General features: G+C 56.4%; 5 protein-coding genes across 5 annotated transcripts; 3 read left to right on the top strand and 2 right to left on the bottom strand.

Moving 5' to 3' along the window:
* Window positions 1-383: 383 nt before the first annotated feature.
* Window positions 384-1,916, top strand: SPBR_07151 (uncharacterized protein; the record flags this gene model as incomplete). The annotated part of the gene is made up of 1 exon (XM_040765405.1): window positions 384-1,916. One exon carries the CDS (start codon window positions 384-386, stop codon window positions 1,914-1,916), a length of 1,533 nt encoding a protein of 510 aa, XP_040617035.1.
* Window positions 1,917-2,711: 795 nt separating this feature from the next.
* Window positions 2,712-5,754, top strand: SPBR_06534 (golgi family complex component; the record flags this gene model as incomplete). Its single annotated transcript, XM_040764790.1, has 5 exons — window positions 2,712-2,810; window positions 2,974-3,425; window positions 3,491-3,830; window positions 3,902-4,915; window positions 5,023-5,754. The coding sequence occupies 5 exons, from the start codon at window positions 2,712-2,714 to the stop codon at window positions 5,752-5,754; spliced, it is 2,637 nt and encodes an 878-aa protein (XP_040617034.1).
* A 1,026-nt stretch (window positions 5,755-6,780) lies between these two features.
* Window positions 6,781-7,814, top strand: SPBR_07569 (solute carrier family 25 (mitochondrial carnitine/acylcarnitine transporter), member 20/29; the record flags this gene model as incomplete). Its single annotated transcript, XM_040765823.1, has 2 exons — window positions 6,781-6,871; window positions 6,994-7,814. 2 exons carry the CDS (start codon window positions 6,781-6,783, stop codon window positions 7,812-7,814), a joined length of 912 nt encoding a protein of 303 aa, XP_040617033.1.
* A 349-nt stretch (window positions 7,815-8,163) lies between these two features.
* Window positions 8,164-10,854, bottom strand: SPBR_06608 (uncharacterized protein; the record flags this gene model as incomplete). Its single annotated transcript, XM_040764864.1, has 2 exons — window positions 8,164-10,060; window positions 10,112-10,854. 2 exons carry the CDS (start codon window positions 10,852-10,854, stop codon window positions 8,164-8,166), a joined length of 2,640 nt encoding a protein of 879 aa, XP_040617032.1.
* Window positions 10,855-11,496: 642 nt separating this feature from the next.
* On the bottom strand, window positions 11,497-14,124 carry SPBR_06629 (exosome complex exonuclease RRP6; the record flags this gene model as incomplete). Its single annotated transcript, XM_040764885.1, has 1 exon — window positions 11,497-14,124. One exon carries the CDS (start codon window positions 14,122-14,124, stop codon window positions 11,497-11,499), a length of 2,628 nt encoding a protein of 875 aa, XP_040617031.1.
* Window positions 14,125-15,030: the final 906 nt, after the last annotated feature.

Genomic DNA, 15,030 nt, shown 5'->3' with positions numbered 1-15,030 from the left:
AGCCTTGTTGTTTTCCATTTCAAAAACGACGTCACCAGCCAGCTACGAACTGCATCACAACACACTACTTGATGGGATTTGAACATATCTGCTTTTTGCGCCTTCATTCGGTCTACGGGCAGTTATCATGCGCCTTATAGCGTGGGAAAGAGTCAAAGCCAAGCCAGATATACTTTCTTCAGTAGAAATATCTGCCCAACCCCTCTTCACCGCAATTTTATCTTCTTCCCCATCCGGTCGAAACCCTCGCATCTTGGAATTTCCTCTTCTTGGCTTGCGAACTCTACGACTGCCTATGCTTTTGGTCAAATAGCTTTGTCCAACTCTCCCCAGGATTCCGGCAACAGCAACCACTCAGCATATACTTGCAGCACCCAGCCACGATGCGGTTTATCCAGAAAACGGCAACTGGCTGGGCTGCAACGCTCGCCGCCGCGTCATCCATGATGAAGTCCAAAGGCATCGTCAGTCTTGCCCTGGACACCACCGATGACATGTGGTGTCTCAAAGAAATTGTCGCAGAGGGCGACAAACTTATCTTTGGCGACCCTGCGGCTTCGTCGCCAAGCGAAGACGGCGCGACAGGCAAAATTCTGCTTGCCAAGGAAACAGAGTTCGACGTCACCACCTCGACACTGCACGTGATGGGCACTTTGCAAGACTCCGCCAACAGCAAGTCTGGCCGCTCAAAGAAGGACTTATTGGACAACGCGGCACAGCCGATGCGTCGTGTTAGCATCTCCCCAGAGTCTGTCATTACATTACGCAGAGACACTGGGTTCTCGGAAAACATAATTCAGCGCATAGTGGACGCTGCTCGGCCTGATCGTCGCAATAAAGATCTCGCTGTTTTCCTTGTTGACAAGAACTTTAGCAGCGTCAACGTGCGTGTACTGGCGGGCGAGGCCGAGCGCTTCAACGAGTCAGTCAAGGCCGATGCCAGCTTACTCGCCAGTGGAGATCAAAACGGCAACGGTGATGCTGCGTCGCCGGCTGCAGCCAAAAGAACCGGCAAGACTGAGCGCAGGACATTGGGTGGCGACAACCGCAAAGAGACCAAGCAAGCCCGCAGCACCAAGGGCACGCTTGCACCTCTTCAAGAATCTCTGTTTGAGTCCGCCGTGGACGCTCTGCTGAGCCACCTGGACATGGAGCATGGCGATCCGTGCCCATTGCTAATTGCGTCGCTCGGCGAGGCTGCGCACAACTTTCAGGCCTTTGTCCGTACCTACGCTGCTGCCAGGCACAACAGTGCTCTGCAGCATATGGCCAACAGTGCAATTGTCGTTGATACGCTTGGCGCCATTGGGCAAGGCGCAAAGGCCGACGCCGATCAGGATGCCAAGCCGGTAGGCAAAAAGGGCAAAAAGCCGGCCTCCAAGAAGGCCAAAGACAGCACTGATAGCGCCGATGGCTCCCCAAACATCTCAAACTCTACAAACGCCCAAAACAAGGACAACCTCTGGCTCCCTGCGTACCGTCAGAATATCAACAAGAAGAATATGGGACCTTTTGACGAGATGATGATGCGCCCAGATGTCCTCGCCAAGATTCACGACGTCCGTTTCGACCGCGACCTCTCTCTTGTCAAGGACGTGCAGGAACGGGTGCGGGAAGGGGATTCGGACGGGCGTGTGGCGTATGGCGCTAGATCGGTCGAAAAGGCCATCCAGGAAGGTGCAGTAGGCACGGGCGGTGTTCTCCTTGCAAATGAGTCCTTGTTCCACAAGGGAAAGTTCCAAGAAGCAGTCGCGTCTCTATCCAACACGGTCCGTGAAGAGGGAGGCGAGGTGCGTATCCTCCGTGATTCCCACGACTGCGGCAAAAATCTGTCAAGACTGGGCAGCATTGCAGCAATCCTGACATTCCCCGTTTTTGGTCTAGATGACCTAGACGATGAAGAGGCAAAGAAGTAAAACGAATGAGACCATGTCGGATAAAACAAAACTTTCACTTCAGGAGCATCCTATTCAGGATATACTTCAAATCTACAACAATATCCTTTGGTATAGATACCGTCTTTTATTCACCAAATGTACTAATGTTTCACTGATATGAAAGTATGGCTTTGTGGAATCATTTATGAACTGTATCCGACGCGCTTTAAAGCTCACCGTGCGTCGAAGGGGGAATAGTCAACAGTATTAGCTATTATAATTTTCTTGTTATGCTTCTTTCCATTCTAGGAAATACTACCATGGTCGGCGGCAAGTACGTTCGTCGTCAGTAGCACTTGAGTCGTGTTTTGTTGGTTGTCCGCCCGAATAGGAAAGAGTGGTCACTTGCATCTGACATTGAACAGGAAAGGGCTATGGGTCCACTTTTCCACTCACAACTGCGTCCCCACAATTTCATAGCCCACAGTGGCCAGGGCGCTAGAGCACGTCCCTCTTTCTCATTTGTCGGAGCTACGTGGTGGGAATACGTCGTAATAACGCACAACGTTCAAAGTACAGAACACGCTGACTTCGGTCCGGAAAGCTGCACGCCAAAACGCATTGCCGACCAGTCGACAACACACGGCACCGACGACCGCTTACTACCGGGACGCTTCTCGTTCTACGACGCCGACACTACAACGCCGACGCCACGACGACGCCCAATCGCTCTCGAACAACTCTCTTTTGCGACCGCTGACTCTCCCCCTTGTCCGACGACATCCTCTCGTGGATGAATCTGTCGCCCCATACAGGCGGCAGGCCCTTGCGACAATGTACGAGGATACATGGTACAGCTTCCCGACAGAGCGACGCAGCAGTACTCAGGGCCAAGGCCATCGACGGCGGGCGTCCCTCCTGCAACAGCCAAACGTGAGTACGATTGTGCTGGAGGAATTCGTGGTGGGGAGCAGGGGATGGGGGAAGTGAGAAAGAGGAAGATACAAGACGGGAGGATGCGGTTGCGGATAGGGGTGGCAAGGCGGAGGGGTGGCAAGGCGGACCGTTTGCTGACAGAGAGTCGACCCCGGAACAGGGCGCAAATCCACAAACCGACACAGTAGAGACGCTTGATTCCCTCTTCGAGGAGGATGCCGAAGAACACGAAGACGAAATCTTTCTGCAGGCACGTGCAGATGGCCTGGTACGGCGCGCACGATCGTACCCTGACATAAAGGCGGCCAGCATACGTCCGAAGTGGGCGGCAGCGGCAGCGGAAGCAGCAGCATTATCTACAGAAACAGCGACAGCGACAGCAACAGCAGCAACGGGACCGGCAAAAAAGAACAACAGACGGGACAAGCCACCCAGCATCAGCCGGAGGCGGACGCAGCGGCGGAAGAATGAGGTCTCGTTGGAAGCACTCGCCATCGCAGACTCGCTTCTCGGAGTGGACGATGGGTTGGAGTGGCGAAAGCTACAGGAAATGCCTGTGCTGCTTGACGCGCATGACGCAGAGCTCCTCGAGGCCAGCCAGCAGGAATTTTTGTAAGCAAGGGCCCCAAGCTGAGTTTGAATTTGTAAAGATTTGGTGCTGATACATCTATGGCCAGAACATACCGGGACCAGCTCGACATGACCGAACGTCACCTCGGCCAGCTTGTCGACGACACGAGTGGGGCATTACGGTTGCTGTCATCGCTGGTAGACTCCTTCCGGTCCGTCGAAGAACAGACGACTTCTTTCCAGGCGCAGTGTGACGACCTCGTCTCCGAACAGCGCCGCCTCAAGACGCTCGCTGACGAGGTCGGCACGGACCTGCACTACTACGGCTACCTCGACAACGCCACGCGGCGGCTCAACGCGCCTGGAGCAGGTCGGTTGGCCGACACCGAGGAGCTGTCGGAGATTCTCACTAGCTTGGACTCGTGCATCCATTTCATGGCGCATCATGTAAGGCACTACCCGAACCGTACAACGTGTGATTCGTTAGACACCCAGCTGACATAATATCCCTTGCACAGAAGGAGTATCGCGACGCAGAATCCTATCTCGCCCGTTACCAGTCCCTCCTCACAAAGTCTCTGCACTTGCTCGAGGTAGGCTTTACCGCACGCCTCGACAAGGTGTCGACTGAGCTGTCGAAGCAGATCGCGGCCACCAAGTCGGACGCCGCGCAGCATGCGCTCGCGTATGGTCGCTTTGAGGAGCTGCTCGTCGAGTCCTCCTATTCGCTCGTGCCCAATGTGCAGCAGGTCATTGCCAGTGCCTACACGCAACTTGGCGCTGCGCGTACAGAGCACCAAAGCTACTCCATCTACTCAAACACGGCCAACAACATCTTTCGCACATATCTACAGTGGCGCGACCAAATTCTGCGGCCGATTGTGCAGCAGGAGCTGGGCGCTTTCCAAGCAGACACCAAGGACGCCAAGTCGGCCAATGGATCTACGTCTGTGGAGACGGCCTCGCGCGGTTTCATAAGGCAGAGCTTCGAACGCTCGTACCACGAGGTTCTGCTCTTTGCCAGGGTGTTTGCCGTCGAACCGCAGTATAGCGCGAACACGAATTCGGTCTTCGCTACACTACGCGCCTACCGCAGCGACTTGGTCAATGCCGTCAACGTTGTGCCGCTGGCGACGCTGTTGCAGGCTGCGCTGTCTGCGGCCAACGATTTGGCCGTTGTCTGCAACGTGCTCGGCTGGGTCACGCACGAATACCTTCTCCTCGACTACGACGACGACGACAACAACGGCGGTGGCAGCGACGTCGACAACGGTGGTAACGACACGTCGTACCTCGCGTCGCACAGCCGGCAAATGGCAGCACGGCTGCTCGCCGAGCACCTGTGGGTCTTCGCCGACGCGCTGTTCGAGGCCGAGGTCGCCAAGACGATCACCAAGGTCCCTGTGGTGCCGGAGGCGCTCAAGATTGCGCCTGTTGCCAACGGCCAGGCTGCATCCAATGCATACCCACCCGTGCGCCGTGCGATCGAGCTGCTTGTCATGTTTGACCAGGCCATGCCGAAAGAGCGATGCGTACGTTCCGTTGCCCTGTGTCTCTTTTGTTTTTTTTTTTTTTTTTTTTTTTTGTTATAAACAGTCCCTATACGAGTAGTAGCTAACATGGCATTCCCTCCCTGCAGCAACGCAACAGCCCTGTCGTATTCAAGATTGTCAAAGAGACCATACTGGCATTGCAACGAGCAGAGGCGCGCATTAAGTCAGCGCGCATCAGCACAGATCCGGACCTGTTTATGATCAAGAACCTGCTCATCCTGAAGAACGAGCTGCTGTCGCTCGAGATTGGCGACATCCGCAACGACGGCAGTGGCGTCGGCGCCATGCAGCACTTTGGCCAGATCTGGGACGCCCTGAGCCTGGCCACGAACCTTGTCGGCTACTTTAGCACGTTCATCCCCGGCACATCGCTCTGGTCGCGTGCGACGGGCGCTGTCGCCGGGTCGGCGGCGGCGGCTGCGACGGTGGCCGGCAACGGATATGCCAGTGTCTCGGGCAAGGCCGCATCGGTTGTTGGTAGCATGGCAGGCTCGACGCAGGGCGGGGTTCTCGGTATGCTTCCCAACGGCCCCGTCGCGCCCAGCGCTGCCGACCAGGACGTAAGTGAGCAGCTGGATGAGGCACTGCGGCGGTCGATCAATGCGTTTACGCAGCGGTGGGGCAAGCAGATCTACGACGGCACGTCGCGCAAGCTTGGCGGTAAGAACGTGGCCAAGATTGAGCGCGAGCTGGACGAGCTGCTGCAGACGGCCTTTAGTAACCAGCCAGAGGTGGTGGCCAAGCTCAAGGAGGCCATCCAAAACGTGGCACAGGCGGCCAACGAGCAGCAAAGCGGCAACAAAATCAGCCGGGTGTAAGGGCTCTCAAAAAAAGGAGAATACCATTGTAGCTTGAATTCACAATAGAGCGACATGATTATGAAAGTCATTTACGGCCATACAAAATGAACATAGGGGACTGAAAAAAAAGTACACGACGGGCACAGCTGTCTGCCGCGTGAATAGAATTGAGCCCCTTGCATTTCCCACGGCATCTATATTGTACAGGGAACGATATGTAATGTTGATGGAGCAGTGTTATGAACTGCAGAACACAGGGCTTTCGGCGCTTACATCATCAGATTGCGCCGCCCGTCGCACGTTCCCGGCCGCGCAGCGGCTACTAGCGCATCGCGGCTGCCCGTTGCACAATAGCTAGCAGCCGATGGCGGATTTTGCTTAGGCCGGAGCACGCAATTTTTGCCGCATGGAGCGCTGATTGCCTAGGACGGCGACTTTCAAAAAAAAAGTTTTTAGCAGGTGCAGGCGAACCTCTTCCTTAAAGCGACACTAGGCCGTGCAATACGTCGTACCTGACGGGCGATAGCTCCTGCCCCTCTTGTCTCTGGCTTCCATCGCCGTCTCCTTCCCCTTTCGCCATTGACGATTGCCGGCAAGAGCTAGATTAAGGAACCTAATTAGCGGGAAAGAACGAACAGCGCGGCGTGGGCAAAAGTAGTAAAAAAATGTAACAAAAACAGATCTTGGGGGAAGGAACAAAATCGGGCCTGCTCCGCTATCGCGATACTGACAGAAGCCGCAATCACAGGCTTGGCATCCACTTCCTGCCCCTTCTGACCGCAGTCTTTCTCTCCGTCAACAACTCTCTTTTCTTACTCGCTTTTCTTCCCGGTCTTGCTGCGAGTTTTATGCCCTTCGACATATCTCGTTACGACGACCAATTGCACCCGTCTGCGATCAGAACTGCAATTGCGACTGCTCGAAAGCCTTGCCCTCTTCACGACTTCGTTCGAAGGTCGCCGTAATCGCATCTCCGACCAGCCAGCTCCTGGCATACTTCTGCACCCCAGCCCCTGCCTTGCCTCTCTTTCTCTCCTCACAGCCATGTCCGTCGACGCTCAAGAAGGCAGCAGCCTGCAGACGGTCAAGGATCTCGTTGCCGGTGCTGCTGGCGGCGTGGCCCAGGTCCTCATCGGTAAGTTTTTTTTTTTTTTTTTTTTTTTTTTTTTTTTTTTTTTGGTTTGGAAATTCTCCCCGAGACCCTCCTTTGCTTCAAGCTCCATGGCCGCATCCGCATTGCTAACCGTCTCTTGCCAGGCCAGCCGTTTGATATTGTAAAGGTCCGTCTGCAGACCACCAGCGCCTATCCCAACGCCCTCAGTGCCGCCACAGCCATCTGGAAGACCGAGGGCCCTCTCGCCTTCTACAAGGGTACCCTGACCCCCCTCCTCGGTATCGGTGCCTGCGTGTCCGTTCAGTTCGGTGCCTTCCACCAGGCGCGCCGGTGGTTCGAGGCCCGCAACCTCGCTGGCCCCGCCAAGAAGGGCGACCTCTCCTACGGTCAATACTACGCCTCCGGCGCGTTCGCCGGTATCGCCAACTCGGTGCTCTCGGGCCCTATCGAGCACGTCCGTATCCGCCTGCAGACACAACCCCACAGCGCTGCCGAGCGGCTGTACCATGGTCCCGTGGACTGCGTGAAGAAGCTCGTTTCGCAGGGCGGCGGCGTGGCGCGTGGCCTGTACCGCGGCCAGGTGGTGACGGTGTACCGTGAGGCGCAGGCGTACGGCGTGTGGTTCACGACGTTTGAGTACCTCATGAACACGGACGCGGCGCGCAACAAGATCGAGCGCAAGGATGTGCCGGCATACAAGGTGGCCTTTTACGGCGGTCTCGCGGGCGAGGCGCTGTGGCTGTCGTCGTATCCCTTTGACGTGATCAAGAGCAAGATGCAGACAGACGCGCTGCGGCCGGCCGACCAGCGCTACAAGAGCCTGCGCGACTGCGTGGCGCAGACGTTCCGGACTGAAGGCGCACGCGGCTTCTGGCGCGGCCTGGCACCGACGCTGCTGCGTGCCATGCCCGTGAGTGCGGGAACCTTTGCCGTTGTCGAAGCCACGATGCGGGCGATCAACTAGGACCCCATCTTGGGGTGTGGGAGGGTGCTAGTGGATATTTAGAGAAAGATGATACGGTGTGGATAATGGAGAACTACGTCGCAGCGACGAAATTTCAACACTCGTGGTGTACGGATGCGACAAAAGTACAGTGCTAAACGGCACCGGGTTTCGATTCTGGAAAAAATTCGGCATTTTATTTTATTTCGTTTTGTCGACGTTGGGGATATCTATGCTGGTTTCGACATTTTCTCTCGTGTTTGGGCATACCGAAAATCATTTAACCCGTTCTATAATTACAGCTTCAGCGCAGGCTTGTTGAACAGGAAAGAAGAAATACAAAATGATAAAACAAAACGCTTCAAAATGCTCATCCACTACTCTCGATCCTCCGCTGTATAATATTTCGTCCTGTCGACGGCGTCAGTGTCGTCAACTGGAGCTCTTGCAGCAGCTTTTTCGCTTCTGTGTTGTCAACAAACATGCGGTCATTAGCCTGCTGAAGAGTGATGGAAGCTCTGTCGTCACTGCTAGCGTCGGCCGGCACCGATACAGGCAAGTTCAACAGCGCCACGCCTTCACGCAGGCCCTCGAGTGCCGTGGATCCCAAAGGCACCTGTCGCTCCACCGTCGAGACCACGGCCGAGATGTCACGCGCAAACTGTGCGGCGCCCAGTGTCGTGAACTTGTTGGCCATGAGCACATCGCCCCAGAGATGGTCTTGCAGCTTCTCAAAGGCACCGCGTACAACGCGCCGCAGCGGCACCGTGCCGAGTGCGCGGGCCAGGAACTCGAGGTTGCGCCGGATGATGCGCAGAGGCTCGTCAAGTTCCGGTGTGATGGCAAGATCAGCCGGGGAGATGACTGCGCCAGCACCAGATACAGTCGCAGAAGCGTCGCTGCTGTCGTCGATACTTCCGCGGCCATTCCCGGCGACCGTCGTCCACTGCGTCCGCAGAACGTATGGGCGGAACGCCTTGCGGTGCGAGTTGGCCAGTGTCGACACGAGAAAGTCCTGTGCAGCCTTGCGCCGCTGCTTAAACGCCTGGATGGTACCGTCAAAAAGGTTGTCCTCGTCCATGTTGCCGTCGCCGTGGTTCTTGTGGGCGCCGCCATTGACGGCAGCCGACGATGCGGTACGATCGCGCACATTGCTCACGCTGAGGCCACCACCCAGCTGGCCCGTCCCTCCGGCCCGCTCGGCCTGCTCGGCCTTTTTGGACCGCGTCTCCAGCTCGTTGTAGAGTGTGACAAAGAACTCCTCGTTGGCCCACTCACGCAGCGTGTTTATCAAGTGGTCCGCACTGCCAAACACGCGGCAGAGCGCCTCGAGCCCGCCCGTACCCTCGAGAGTCGCCAGCTGCTCCTTGGTTACGCCGTGCAGCGTGCGCCCGACGGCCGACGTCATGGACGCGTACGTCTCGAGCGAACCGCGCAGACGCTCATCGTAGGCGTCGAGCAACGTGATCTGAATGTCGATCAAAAATCGCAGACGGTGGTGGAACTTGCGCAAGTAGCGGTACTGGCCCGTCACTGCCCGCAGCAAGTCGACAACGTGCACGGCAGCCAGGGTCGGCTTTGTCCGCCCGGCGCCACTGTAATCGTAGTCAATCGTGGCGCGAGCATCCAGCGCGGCCTGCGATGTGCCATCTACAATCTCGCGGTACCGCGAGAGCGCATATTCCTTCTCGGCCTGCAGCCACAGAGAGAAGTGCAGGTCGAGCACGCCGCCCGGTCCGCCTGCCAGGCCGGGCCAGTAGCGAGCTGACGACGCTGACGAGCTGCCCAACCCACCGTCGTAGCCAAATCGCGTCCGCAGCTCCTCATCAAAGGCAAGCAGCTGCACGATCAAGTTACCCAGGAATGTGGGTGTCGTGAGAACGGGCGCAGATCCCGCGATGTCGGCACCTTGCTGCTGCTCCAATTGCTGTCTCTGCTGGTGGAGCTGTGCCACGGCATAGACAACCGTCTGCTGCACCTTTTCGCGCATCACTGGCAGCAGGGAAGCCACCAGGGCGCACACAGGGTCGACGTAGGCCATCTTATCTCCCGCGCCGGTGCCTTCAAAGCGGTCCGCCAACAGGTCCGCAAAACTCGCCCGCAAAAAGTCGGACCACGTCTCGACCCGCTCGAGAAACCAGGGGCAGCACACATCGCCAAACTGTCGAGGTTCGCTTGTCCGTCGGCCGTCTGTCAAGAAATGGTATCGGAACTCCTTGATAAAGATTTGTGCCATGACATCGATGGGTAAAAGTGGGAGAGGTTCGCTTTGGGGAGAGGAGGAAGAGGAAGAAGAAGAAGAAGACGAGACAGCGGACCGTTCGAGGATCTCGGGCACCTGAAGATCGACAAGCTTCCCAAATCCATCCCGCCACGTCTCGTCTGCAGGAACCGCCGCGTCCACGCCGCTGGGCCAGCCGCGCTTCTCGAGCAATGCCGCAAAATCGCTACGCATCGTCGCATTCATTTCCGCCCACAACCCATCCGCCACGGAACCCACATGGGCCACCAGATGCGCAGCAGGTGCCCCCGTATCGGCCGCAGCGCCTTGCAACTCCACCAAACGCGTGGCCAACCGTCTCAGCCGTGTATATGGTGCCAGCGCGTCCTTGGGCCGGTCGGGCAATGCAGCGCGAGCCGCGTCGGCCAGTCGACCGACGTCTTGTAGCAGCACCAAATAGTCGTGTGCCAGGGTGACGCGCTGGAGGTGCTCCATGGGCCCCGTCAGTCGCTGCACAACGGCCTCGGGCGCCGCGTTTTCCGCGTTAGCCACAGCGAGGCGCCGCGTAATATCGTCTTCGAGGCCGTCAAACTCGGCTAGAGCAACTTGGAGGGCATTTCGTTGCGAAGCAGCCGCGCCGCGGGCGTCCTCCAGAGCACGCGCAGCATCGTCAAGTTGGGTCTGCAGCTGATCATGCTGCAGGTTCACCCCCTGGAGCAGCGCATCCAGCGTGTCGAGGTCGGCCGTGGACTGCAGCTTGTCGTCGAGGTAGTCCTCAAGGCGGGGGTCGGGCTCGCCAAAAGGGAAGACCACCAGCGGTGCGTCCGAGGAGGTCGTCATCTTGCGCGCACGTGGAGTCGTACCATTCTTATTCGACAGTGTGGTTGAAAAGAAGGCCAAGAGTCGTACTTATATCCGAGAATGGCGAGATTGTGGTCAAGAAGGCGGCGATGTGTCGTCGTCGTCGTCGCTGTTGGCGTCAATGGGCATAAGGAAGGAGCTCCCAGGGAGCTGTCAGTTGGCCACTTCAGTGGAAGGTGCATTTTAGTGGGTCTTGGTCCGCGGCGTATATCAATATCGCTGTATCCGAGTATCTACGTCATGTCGACAATCGTCGAACATCACAGTCGACGGCGTCAATCTACGTTCTTTCGGTTTACGAAATAGAAAACAGGATACAAACAGACAAAATGCCGACGTAGGTTCCGCCTGAGACTGAGCCCAGGTCGAGCATCAAGTGCATTGCCTGAGAAAGAAAACGGTATACCTATCTACATAGCCAAAGCCACGAAACAGAAACGAAACGAAAAGTACAAGAAAAGTACACAAGGCACCCGTGGAACAGTAGAAAACAAGCAAAGATAACGCCAGCGAAACGCCAAAAGAATGCCAAATCGGAAACGTAAGAACGCACAAAGTAACGCCGAGGGAGGACCTTCTCCAACGTCCCATTTTGAAATCGCACGGCCACCTTTCCCTACCTCACTTCTTGAAGGTGCCCGTCTTGCCCATCTTCTCAAAGTGCATCCGCCGCGCCGCCTTGGGCCCGTCGTCGCCCTTGCTACCGTACGGGTTGAAGACCTTCTTGGCATTGGCTGGCGACTTTTTGTCGGCAGCCGTCTTCTTTGGGTGTAGCACCGACCCGGCCGTGTCGTAGTTGAACGGCACAAAGTCGCTGTTATTCTCAACGCCATCGGCCATGGCCTCGTCATCGTTCTCGGTGGCGTCGATGCGAGCACCGCCGCCGTCGCTATCTGATGTCTGTGTCGTCGCACCCTCTTCGCCGCCCGTGCCGATCTCGAGACCTGACCCAGCCGACTCGGACTTGCTCCGTTTCGCCGCTCGCCGGGCCTCTTTCTTCTCCTTTTTTCTCAGCTGCTTCTGCTTTTGGGCTTCGGACAAGAACTTTTTGTTATCTGCGGCCGAAGCAGCCGCCTTGCCGTCCTTCTTGCCCCACTTTAGTGTGAAAGCGCCTTCGTCCTCTTCTTCATCTGCCTCGTCCTCATTCATCTCGTCGACTTTTTCTGCGGGTGCTGGCGCTGCTGGCGTCGCATCCGCTGCCTCTGGCCGTGCTGGTTGAGCCTTCTGAGCCGGCGACAGGAACTCAATGTAGTCCTCTGACGGTATCGGCTTAGAGGCCGGGGCAGGGTTGGGAGCAGGAGCGACTGTCGGCGGCGCTGCTCCGTCTGCAGTGATAGAGATGGCAGCCTGGACGAACCACGGCGCCTCAATCGGCACGCCACCCGCCTCCTCACCCCCAGTGCTTCCATCCCTCTTCCCGCCAATTGGTTTCTTGCCCCAGAGCTGCGAGAACGTACTTCGCAGTTCTGTGACGTTCGGAAGAGGCTCGACAGTTTTCGGCTTTTCAAGTGCAGCACCCGTACTAGTTCCGGCCGCGTGTGACGCAGAAAAGTTGAGATGCCGGTTCGCCTTGACCAGGGCACCGACGGCGTCGGACCGCAGGAACTCAATCGATGTGGGCCCCGTAGCGCCGCGGGCCTGGGCATCCTGGATAAGCGTGAAGATCTCGTTCATGGACGACTTGGTGACGCGGGCCGTGTTGTGCAGCAAGCTCAGCAGAGCTTTCCGATCCGGTGGGAGAATGCGCGCAATGTCGGACAGTACACGCACGGGCATGAGGAATCCGGGGCTCTCGTCCAAACGCCGTGCGAGATCATCGCGCCATTGGTAGAGTGCACGATAAACGGCAAACTGTTCTCCGCTCAGCAGAGTATAGGTTTTTAGAAGGGTGTTGAGCCAGCCGCGGGCGCCCATGCCGGTCTCGGGGTCGCAGAGCAAGGCCTCGTGGCGGGAGAGTGAAACCTCCTTGGATTTTTTCAGAACGTATGAAGTCAGGTCCTTTTCGGGGTTGGTGCGGTCGGACTTGGAAGCCAACTCGTTGCGCACCATGTCGTAGATGTACAGCAGGTAGTGGGTATCGGAGCGGGCGTAGTAAAGCATTTCCTCGGGGAGCGGGCGGATGCGCCAGTCGGCCATCTGGTACTTTTTGTCGGCGTCAAAGTTGACAAAGCGCTCGAGAAGGAAGGCCAGACTGCGCTTGCTGTACTCGAGGCAGTCACAAGCAAAGTAGGTGTCAAAGAGACCAACAACGTAGAGGCCAAGGTCGCGCTGCAGCCACACAATGTCACTGCTGGCACCGTGGAAGACCTTGAGCTTGGTGGGGTCGGCAAAGACTTCGTTGAGAATCTCGAGACGGTGGCGCCAGGGCTGCAAGGTGTCGACAATCCAGTCCTTGGTGCGGGTGCTGACCTGCATGAGTGACAGCAGGCCATTGTAGGTGCGGAAGTCGTGGTGCTCAAGATCGACCGCGATCACGTCGGCTTCGCGCAGCTCTGCGAGCATGGCCTCAACACCCTCAAAGGTGTCAACCCAAACAGCGGACGTAGACTCGACGGGCTGGTAGAGGATAGGTTCGTGAGACTTGTGGACGGCTTCAGGGTAGTGTAGTTGTTTGATCTCGGCTTCGTATGGGTGCTTGAACTGCGTCAGGTTGTATTCGTCGACAAACGTCGTCAGGCTGTCCTCGAGTGGCACAATCGCATGTGGCTTTGTCGTCAGAATCGGCTTCCAGGGACCCTTGTCAAAGTTGTCGGGCTTGCGCTCGAACAACTCCTGCGGCTTCGGAATGTTGGCGCGGCGAATGTTCCAGTCGAGACGGTCTGTGCCGGCGCCCGAGGCACCCGTTGCTCCGGCGCCTTGCTGCTTGGGTTTCTTGGAGTCGGAGCCACCTTCAGCAGTAGGTGCATCCTTGCGCTTGAGGAGGCCGGTGTATTCGTCAAGGGTGGTGTCGGCTTTCTCGAGCAGGCCGTCAATCACGTCGACAACGCCGCGCCAGTTAAGGTCGACGTCGTCGGCGTCATCGAGCTGGGGCGCAGCGCGTTTTCCGGTGGCCCCTGCAGCCGACTTGAGAAGGCCATTGGAGAGGCGCAAAAGGCGTGCCGCCTGTTCATCGAGCTCGCCGGCAACAGACGGATTGACGGTGCGCAGGAAGGTGAGATCTTCGGAGGCAATGCCGTTGACGGAACGATTTACGGCAACGAGCGCAGCATGGATCTTTTGCTGTTGGGCCTTGAAGTCCTCAGAATCCATCGTGGCGGTAGTTGGGACGGTATGGAACGTCAGAGACGTTTCAGATACCAAGGGAGAGGTGCCAATGTGCAAAAGGTGCAGCAAAGGATGCAGAGGAGAGCTGCTCAAACACTAGATCTTCGGAATCGCAACGCTGGATTTTTTTCTGCCGGCCTCCAGAATGGCTAAAACGCTGCCCAAATTGAGCCACCGCCTTTGGACGGTCGGTTTTTGCGACGGCGGTCTAGTGCTAAGGTGCCCCACTTATATCATGACGGAGACAGAATCGTACAGATAATCGCGTAAGGAATAGCTCTGATGATGGGCCGTGGTGGAAGCACACAAATAACTGATGATGTTGTGATGAGAAGATGTGCAAAATACAGTAATTCGGGAAAAGAGAAGGCCAAGCTTTGTGAAATGCTACTGTTTGGCAAAAAGGGAAGTAAGCTTTATCACGTGCTCGTTTTCAGAGTTGAGGGGGACAAAATACTTTAAACGGAAGGCTTGCAGAGGATTTGATGTGCAGAAGGCGCGACTTACACGGATGGCAGACCGTCTCAGGCAGGTGCACCGATACACACCATGGCATTCGTTGGTGATAAAAGGAAGACTAGGAGGCATTTTACTGTTTATTCTCAAGACGTGCTATTTTCATTTCCTTTTTTGGATTTTATTTGGCTAAAAGATTATCGCAGATAATTTGGTATTTTTTTTTTTAGAGAAATGAGAAATCAAAATCAAAATAGATAATCCAAAAAATAAGGATCCGTCGATATCAAAACCCTGAGAGCCTACGGGCATCAACAAACAAAGTCCAAAACAAGTACAAAGAAGGGCAAGACAACCTTGTCCTGGTTTTTGAGAGAATAAAGATAGTCTAAAAAGGTTAACCAGAAAAGTTTGATCGAAACAAGAGACAAAGGA

The sequence above is a fragment of the Sporothrix brasiliensis genome (assembly GCF_000820605.1).
Source record: "Sporothrix brasiliensis 5110 chromosome Unknown Cont20, whole genome shotgun sequence".
Lineage (NCBI taxonomy): Eukaryota > Fungi > Ascomycota > Sordariomycetes > Ophiostomatales > Ophiostomataceae > Sporothrix > Sporothrix brasiliensis.
The sequence above is the reverse complement of the archived record's forward strand: the minus strand, read 5'-3'. Positions and strand labels throughout refer to the sequence as shown.